This window comes from Primulina huaijiensis, chromosome 11 (assembly GCF_012295235.1).
Source record: "Primulina huaijiensis isolate GDHJ02 chromosome 11, ASM1229523v2, whole genome shotgun sequence".
Taxonomy (NCBI): domain Eukaryota; kingdom Viridiplantae; phylum Streptophyta; class Magnoliopsida; order Lamiales; family Gesneriaceae; genus Primulina; species Primulina huaijiensis.
The window spans coordinates 5,678,169-5,688,134 of record NC_133316.1 but is presented as its reverse complement, the minus strand read 5'-3'; the positions used below and the strand labels follow the sequence as shown (position 1 = coordinate 5,688,134).

The 9,966-nt window shown below is 33.5% G+C and overlaps 1 protein-coding gene across 1 annotated transcript; it reads left to right on the top strand.

Moving 5' to 3' along the window:
• Positions 1-4,414: 4,414 nt before the first annotated feature.
• Positions 4,415-8,674, top strand: LOC140987194 (serine carboxypeptidase-like 26). Its single transcript, XM_073455606.1, has 10 exons — positions 4,415-4,737; positions 4,823-4,930; positions 5,423-5,518; positions 5,623-5,715; positions 6,541-6,629; positions 6,726-6,977; positions 7,117-7,274; positions 7,366-7,461; positions 7,868-7,973; positions 8,331-8,674. The coding sequence occupies exons 1-10, from the start codon at positions 4,452-4,454 to the stop codon at positions 8,475-8,477; spliced, it is 1,431 nt and encodes a 476-aa protein (XP_073311707.1). The 5' UTR covers positions 4,415-4,451; the 3' UTR covers positions 8,478-8,674.
• Positions 8,675-9,966: the final 1,292 nt, after the last annotated feature.

Sequence of the window (9,966 nt, the reverse complement as noted above, 5' to 3'; positions counted from 1 at the left end):
CCTAGAGTCGACAGAAAAGCTTTGCTGGCAAAAGGAGACGAGATCTCGAGTTTGCGGTCGGAGATAACGTATTTGTGAAAATAGCACCTATGAGAGTGTTATGAGATTTGACAAAAAATGAAAACTTAGTCCGAGATTCATCGTACTTTTCGAGATACTTGATAGAGTGATAGCATTGGCATAACGACTGATCAGTCGATTACAGGATGACATGATAAAGGATAGTCACTTTCAAGGATCAAATTTCATCCAAATGATATACGATGATTAAAGGCCTTATGATTTAATGATTTCTGATTTATTTACGCTTACAAGTTTTGTGCCAGCTTATTTTAAAAGTATGATTTTAAATGCATGCGTCTATATAGGTATTATTTGTTACGTAATGTGATGAGCCATTAGACTCACTAGGTTTGGATTGTTGTAGGTGAGGATGATTTTGAGGGAGGCGCTGATGCTTGAGTGGATGAGATCCGACAGTACACTCCGAAGGGACTTTTATTTTCCGCAATACTAGATTTTAGTTTAAAGTTTTGAAGATTATGCTAGTAAAGATTTTATGCTATATTTTTTGAAGTTTTAATGTTGAGTTTTCTTTAAAATTGACGTACAATTTTGTGGTTGACGATTTATGGATTTTTATGCATTGAAATTTTTAAATATTAGTTGTTATGTGGGGTGGTTTTGAAGTTTAGAGGAAAATATTTATTTAAAAAAATATTAGTATTTATTATATTTTAAAATTAAAAGTAAGGGACGTTTCACATCAAGCCTGCGAAAAGGGGCCTCGGTCCATGAGCATGGGCCTGAACCTTGTTATTCCAAATGAATTGTCTACATACATTCTACTGATGTTGTTTCCACCGTCGTTCGATGGATTTTTGTTGAACTTTAATATTAACAAGCTGGAATCCACCCTTAAAGAGTTGGTCAACATGGTTACTACCTATTAAGCCACCATCAAAAAGTAAACATGTTTTCCTAGTTGGCTCTTCATCTGGGACGAAAAAAGGCCCAAAAGAGAAGGGAAAGAAATGTTCTACACTTTCCAAGAAAAACAAACTAAACAAGAAGCAAGCTCCAAACACTTCTAAAGGGCCAACAAAACTCGATAAGATAAAATTTGTTTGCTTCCATTACAAAAAGCCTAGACATTGGTACCATAATTGCAAGAAAATCTAGCAAAGAAGAGTTCTAGAAATGATATGTTTTATATTGAAGTAAATGTCTCAATTAATTCAATTTCATGGATATCAGATTCTAGGTGTGGATCTCATCCATGCAATGAATTGCAGGTGACAACAAGAAGTAGAAGATTAAGGAATGATGAGACCTTTCTAAGGATATGAAATGGAGCAAAAGTTGTTGTGAAGGTCGTATGAGACATTTACTTAGTATTAAACAATAACTTTAAATTACTTTTAAGACATGTTTTATATGTTCCTGACTTAGTTAAAAACATTATTTCCATTTCTATGCTTGATAAAGATAGATTTGATTGTTTATTTTCTAATGTTGTTTGCAATATTTAGACGAAGCAATATTTAATTGGAACAAGTGAATTACAAAACGATATATATAACTTAAAAGTAAAAGATATTACAACTAACGATTTCCGATTAAAAACGATATCAACAACAAACAAAATAAAACAAGATAGTCTAAATCTAGCTCACATGTGGCATGATAGGCTAGGATAGAAAACAAGATACATTCATATGGAAATTGGAACGTGTGCATGATCTATTAGATTTGATCTATACATATGTATGTTGCCCGCTAAGTGATATACCGTGAGATATGACCAATCCAACTTCATTATCTTTGCTGCTGACTTCTTGAGGTATTTGTAAGTGTATTTAATGAAATACAAGTTCGAATCCTTTAAAAAGTTCAAAGAATTCAGAGCTGCAATAGAGAAACAATTAAGAAAGAGTATTAAAACACTTCGATCTGATTGATGTTGAGAATACTTAAGTACTGAAATTTTAAGATTACCTTAATGAGAATGTGATTCTCTCATAGTGGATCCTACCTGCTACATCCGAGTTGAATGAGATGTCAGAACATAATAATTGGACATTGATGGACATGATTCAATCTATGATGAGATTTACTGAATTGCCGTCACCCTTTTGAGGATTTGCGTTTGAGACTGTGACAATGTGGTTGAACCAAGTCCATACAAAGACAATGAATAAAACTCCATATTAGATATGGATGAGAAATGTTCTCAAATATTATTTCTTAAGAATATGAGGATGTCCTGCTTATGTAAAGCAGACAGTGGGAGACAAATTAGACAATAGAGTCAATTTGTGCTACTTTGTGAGATATCCAAAGAACTCCATCGTATATTATTTCTACGATCCCAATGAAATAAAGATGTTTGTTTCAATGAATGTTACCTTCTTAAAGAATAAATTTCTATTGGATAGAAAAAGCAGAATGATAGAAGACTGCTAAGGTTATATAAGGTTATGGTCCCCAAGGCACAGAGAATATAACACAGAATACATACGGCACACGTATTCTAGATCTCTCTCCTTCTCCCATCAAAGGCAAGAATAAGGTGGTCGGTGCTCTGATACCACTTGTTGGAGATTTAATAAACTAAATCTATTAATCATGTGACTAGATCCATAATCCCGACACTCGATCTATCAATGGATTCTGGTACGTATTTACCGTTATTCATATTTTCTGATAATTCGACATGAATTCCTGGCGTGTTGTGATATATGGATTTAGTCACATGATTAATAGATTTAGTTTATTAAATCTCCAACACCACCCAATTATGAAATTGTAGAACCTACACTCCAACAACCAATTGAAGAAACACAAGCTCCTAGAAGATCCGAAAAGTTCTCAAGACCACGTAAGAGGACGAGCCTCCTTCTTGAAGAAGGCCAAGATGAGACCATCCTAGATTTGATCCAAGAAACTTCAAAGAAGTATTGTCTGATACCGATTCATCTAAATGGCTTGAAGCCATGTAGTTTAAGATGGAGTCCATGTATTCGAACAAAGTATAATCCTTAGTAGATTCACATTAGAGAATTGTTCCAAATAGCTTTACAAAAAGAAACTTGTGACAGATGAGAATGTAATGACCTTCAAAGCAAGATTGATAGCAACAAGATATACTCAATGACAATGTATTGACTATGAGAAAACCTTTTTTTCAGTTACAATGTTCAAGTCTATTAGGATATTGCTAGTCATAGCAACATGGTATGACTATGAAATATGACAGATAGATGTAAAGACAACGTTCTTCAATAGTGACATTAAGGAAGATATTTACAAATCTCAACATGAAGGATTCACATAATTAGGAAGTGAACATAAAGTATGCAAACTTCGGAGATCTATCTATGGACTGAAACAGGAATCAAGGAGATGTAACCTCAGATTTCACAAACTTCAAATATCCATCTCTCACACTAGATTTTCTACCACCCCAATATTTGGAGAAAATATTTTCCGCCAGCATCCTTCCACCGCGACGTCGCTGCACAACTGGTGGATTTCTGAAATTCCGGCGATCCAATCTGAACCCAAACTTCGTTTAGATCTCTAGTGCGATCTATAAGAAGAAAAAAATTTCTGATCGTGGACCTGATTAGATAACTAAAAAAGTTCGTAGTATTTTACAAGAAGAGTACTTATTACTACCTAAATACCGGGATAGTTGGAGTCACCGTTAATTATGCTAAAGTAAATCAAATCTAAATACCCTTTGAATAACTTAAATCGTACGACCCCTAAAAAATATTTTAAACGTTAAAACAAAAAATTTAAACTTCTGCTGCACATTGGATTCGAAAAAACGATATATCTATACTCTATTGCATATACATTACAAACAAAATTTTTTCAACCAATGCTCGAGCCCACTCCAGCGCCCCTGGATTTAAGTCATAAAGAAATTGCTATATATGCATGATTCATATACATAGCTTGGCATGTGGTGAGGTCCCAGAGGTGCCTGCCTCAGGTCTGGTTTTTTTGGATAGACCAATTTTCTTCAATATTTAGTTAATATGATATTAAATTCAGTGACAGATAAAAAAAAAATAGATTAAAGATAAAAAAATATATATATTAGATTATTGTCTTTTGTATTTTTGTTTTGAAAACATGTAAATAACGATTAAAAAAAATTATGTACCCCACTAATCTCGGTTGATATGCTTAACTTTTAAAGTTTGACCTTGGCGAAAAAAAGCTGAGAAACGGGCTTCATGCACTTCAATTCAACACTATTCATTTGTTGTCATCCAAAACACTGCCCTTTTGGAATCTTCTTTCTCCAATGTCTATCAACAAAAAAGACAAACAAATACAGCTTGGATTCTTGGCTGTATTATATATATCACATCGTTCTGTATAATATATATAAATTCAGTCACTCGCAGTGGTAATTAACGAATGTAAAGTAAATTATGATGATGGTGGCGGTCGAAAGTCTGCTTCCAAATAAAATATGGGTAGTTTCCTTTGGTTTGCTTTTTGCATTGAATGTCCTCATTAATGCATCAAATCTGGAGTCCAAGGAATATGAATCTGATAGAATAAATGAACTACCTGGCCAACCTCAAATCCCAATGCTATCACAATTTTCAGGGTATATCACAGTTAATGAAGAGCACGGGAGGGCCCTTTTTTATTGGTTCTTTGAGGCTCAGTCTCAACCAAATGTTAAGCCCCTTGTTCTTTGGCTCAATGGAGGTATTATTTTTACATATATATATATATACTGTCCACATTTTGAGCACTCAAGTCTTTACTATTTTTTGGTTGATGTTTCTTGAAGGGCCTGGTTGTTCTTCAATTGGATATGGAGCAGCGGCAGAGTTGGGCCCTCTCAGAGCTGGAAAAAATGGAGCTGCCCTTGAATTCAATCGGTATTCTTGGAATAAAGGTTTGATTCAATGAATACATCGGGTTAATTGCTTTTTCTGTTTCTATGATTTAATTTGGAACAAAAATCATTTTGTTAAACGCAACCAAATCAGTTTTGGTCCCAAATAATATACTCCAAAGAATGTAATTATCCTTTTGTGGGAAAATAAGGAACTTGCAATGCGTGTGTCCTTTTCCGTAAGTTAACAATGAATTAATGTCAGAGATCAAAAGCTTCTGAAATTCACAAATTGGGGGAAATTTTTTATACATAAAAAAAAAAAAAAAAAAAAAAAAAAAAAACAAAAATGCTGTTATGTTAGGAGAATAATAGAAAAATGATGTTTGAATTGTAGTACTATTTAAAATATTTGAATTACAACGATATCCGCTTGATCTAACAGCATATGTAATCTTTCGAGTTAATGTGTTTAATACAAGAGGTAGGGAGAAGTGGGATTCAATAGAATATCGTAAATTGTATGTTAAAATTCAAGAATTTGTTATACAGAATCGAACTTGCTGTTTTTGGAGTCTCCAGTTGGAGTTGGATTTTCTTACACCAACACATCATCTGATTACACCAGGATAGATGATGGATTTGTAGGTAATAAATTAATACATTGTTCATGTCATTGAAAGTTTTTCTATTTCCTTGCTAGAATCGAATGTCTCGAGCAGTTATTTTAGCTCATATTTTCCATTTTTCAGCTGAAGATGCCTACACATTTTTGGTCAATTGGTTGAGAAGATTTCCACAATTCAAGGATCACGAGTTTTTCATTTCAGGGGAGAGTTATGCAGGTAATTATTTGAATTTGCTAGTGGGGCGAGAAGGAACGATCACCCCTCTTTTATATATACTATATTATTAAGTTTGAGACATTTACAGTAACTAATTTTTGGTATCATTGTCTATTTTAATAATTATGTATATTAATAAAGTTTTAAAATTTTAATGCAAGCTATATGTAGTTCAGTGGATAAAATTTTTGTTTTTTATGCATTAAGTTGTAGGTTCAATTCCTACTTAGTCATTTTATATTTCTTTTTTTCTATTTATTTTTTAATTCATATAACAAAATTACATTATAGTCACTCACTATTTCTTATAATTATATTTTGATCTTCATTTAAATTTAAACTAAATGAATTATAAAAAAAATATTGTATAAGCACGCAACGCGTGTGTCGATACACTAGTATATATAAAAGATCACATATTTTTTATGGAACATAACAATTTTTGGTACTGTACCATTGCCTTTTTGTATGTTTTGTCCTATATATTAACAAAGTTCAGTTTTAGTCATCTATCTTTCAATTTTAAACATTTTTCCGCAAGAATGCTGATGTCGAATTTCATAGGCCAGCATCATACTGAACTCACCACGACAACACGTGATAAAATTATTAAAATTAAAAAATATATATTCAAAGATACCGGGTTCAAATTGAAATTTGTTATTATAGAGGATTAAAAATCGCTGAATTTTTGAAGCTTTAGTTTCACCTGTATTGCAAAAATTCTGGCTATGTCTCTGCTTGGCGGCCGACTTTACGCAAAAAATGTGTTAACCGCTCATGTTAAACGAAGCTAAGCGATCTGTATTTGTTTGTGATTTGTAGGTCATTATGTGCCTCAGTTGGCTGAACTTGTCTATGACAGGAACAAGAATAGAAACAAGTTTCCATATATCAATCTAAAGGGTTTCATAGTATGTATACCTCAATCTTGATCCCCTGCCACTTCAAATTTAGATATCTAAAAATGATCAAGGTCGTATGGTCACGAACTATTCAATAATTTTCAGGTGGGAAATCCCGAAACAAATGATTATTTTGATAATAAAGGGATTCTCGAGTATGCGTGGAGCCATGCTGTGATATCGGATCAAGATTACAACGAGGCTAAGCGAGTATGCAACTTCAAGAACGATGACTGGTCCCCGGAATGTAACAAGGCCATGACTGTAGTGTTTAATAGATACAAGGAGATTGACATATACAATATATATTCTCCCTCATGTATACTAAACAAGACCTCATCGGTGGCTGATGATTTCGTAAGTCGAAAAGATTTCACATTTGCTAAAGGTGTAAAAATTCCTCGAATGGGTCATTCTATTTTCCTAACTTCTATGCTGAAGTCAAGCTTATCAGCAGATTCTGAAACTATTAATCATGATTTGTTCTATGTAACAGGTTCAAAGTTACAAATTTGAGAGAATGAGACTTCCGGGAGGTTATGACCCGTGCTTTTCTACGTACACAGCAGAGTATTTCAATAGGAAAGACGTTCAAAAAGCGCTGCGTATTGAATACAGGGGGCTGAGTGATAGCGTAAAATGGACCGTCTGCAAGTAAGATAAGATATTATTGGTCTTTTTTATGGGATTAAATTGTCTTGAAATGTTATGAATGATTGATTTTATTCTTTATTTCCGATTGCAGTGATTCTTTGTTTAGAACATACAACTACACTGTGTTTTCAGTTTTGCCGATATACAGGAAACTCATAAAAGGAGGCCTAAAGATTTGGATGTACAGGTATGAAGCACCTGGTTTCAATCTCCTCTAGACACAAGAGCTCAGCTATTTGGCTCCTAAAATACATTAACTTCTTTCGCCGTCGAAATCATATATCAAACACGATTCACGAGTTAGATCATAGCATGCAAACAACCAATCTGTTGTATGATGAATTTGAGTTGACATTAGAGTAATGTGTGGGATAACTCAGAAGTGTTATCAGGAATTAATGGTACAAGAGTGAAATCTAAAACTTATGAAGGTAAAAAATATTTTGGGGTCAGATCATATCTTCGTGAATATATAAGATACATAAGAAAATAAAAATAGAGGATAGCGACAGCCCCCGCCCAACCCCTATGACCACGTGAGCGTCTATATCGAATTGCGTCTCAAATTATGTCAATGTTATGGTGTGTTACAGTGGAGATGCAGACGGTAGAGTGCCAGTGATAGGTACAAGATACTGCATTGAAGCACTTGGACTGCCTCTCAAGACTCCATGGACTTCTTGGTTCCACAAGCATCAAGTTAGTCAACTTCCCTCTCTAGACACACCACTAGAATGCACTTAATGTCCTGAATAAGGATTTGTACAGAAGCTCATAACCTGATAAAAAGCCAAGTCTAGCCCGTATCATGTTTTTTCTCCGATCTATTAAAGCTGTTTTATCTTTACATTGTTGGTTCAATCCTTATCTCATTCTTGAAATGTTTCATATCATCCCCAAAATTGCTGAAATCACCTTCAAACATAAAAAAACTCGACTGATAAGAGACGCACGCGCTCTTATAACGGCAAAACTATTCAACGGAATTCGAAATGTGAGACTATAACTTTTTAAAAATAGAAACAATTAGTGAAGCTTAGACATATATATTTGCAGGTGGCAGGAAGAATAGTAGAGTATGAAGGATTAACATTTGTTACCTTAAGAGGAGCAGGTCATTTGGTGCCTCTCAACAAGCCAAAACAAGCACTGGCTCTCATCCATTCCTACTTGTCCGGCCAACATCTTCCCACCCGCCCATGAAATTATTGTCTTTCAAATGGCAGATTTCTATTTGTGCCATGACAATTTCAAGAAGCAATTTACTTTGATTTTGAGTGATCAAAGCAAAAAAGCATTAGTCGGAATTACGTGTTAAATAAAAGAAAGTGATTATTGAGGTGTGCAATTCAAAATCGCCAATTCTTGGGCTGATGGTATTCCCCTAATTAAAGAGTTTCAATGACCATTTGAGCAAATAAGATTTTTCTTTATCATGCATGCATTTGTTTTTTATTTTTTTTGTTTTTTTTATGAAACTCTCGTTGGATTTTATAATATTTTTTATTATTAAATGAAAATAGAGTGCTATTATTTTATAGGGTTATTGTTGATATTTTAAAAAATTTACCCATTTCTCAAACTTAATAATGTCTAGTAAAATATATACACTCGTTGCATGTGTTATTATTACTTTAAATTTGATCAAATAATATTAAACAATTAACACGAAATTATTTTCAATTTAGAAGAGTTTTTCGATTTAAAGGAAAGGTTTTGTTTAGATTTTTTTAATGTAAAATATGGAATGAGTTGAAGAGATTTTTATTAGAGTAAAAGGATAATTATGAAATTAAATATTTTGGTGTCTTCTAAGGTAGTTACTCTAAGAGTCTCACACTTAATAATATTATTATTATAATAATGTAAATAATAATATAAATGATGTAAATAGTATTGATAACGATGGACGTTATATTCAGTATGATAGGCGAGTGACACATGATATGTTTAAGAATATGCATTCTTTTGTTCTCAGAACCAATTGTTTTACTTCCTTTGTCACCAAAAAAAATAATCGAGGACCAACGAGAGAAGAAAAAAAAGTGATAAGGTCGAAAGAAAGAGTGAAAAGAAAAATGAGGTGGCCTTAGACAAAAAAGAAAAAGATATGGTCGAAAAAAAGAGTGAGATGACTATATAAAAGAAAGAAGAGAGGAAAAAAAAGAGAGGAAATAGGCCAAGAAAAAACGTATATGACCCAAAAAAATGAGTTGAAACAATTGGTGCACACACGAACCACTTGTGTTGATTCTTTACAAGGAGATTCTCCTTAACACAAGTGATATAGCCGGATCCCTTCCGAGCATTGTTGTTTCACTTTTGCAGGATTTTGATAATATATTTCTGGAGGAGCTACCTCAAGGACTACCACCATTGAGGGGATTGAGCACCAAATTTATTTTGTGCCGGGAAGTGAATTTCCAAATCGTCCAGCTTATAGAAGCAATCCGGAGGAGAATAAGGATCTTCAAAGGCAGGTAAGTGAGTTGTTAGATAGGGTTTTGTGCGCGAGTCCATGTCTCCTTATGTTGTACTTGTTTTATTAGTTCCTAAGAAAGATGGCTCATGGCGTATGTGTGTGGATTGTAGGGCAATCAATAATATAACCATCAAGTATAGACATCTCATACCTAGATTAGATGATGTGTTAGATGAATTGCATGATGCTTGTATTTTTAGCAAAATTGAT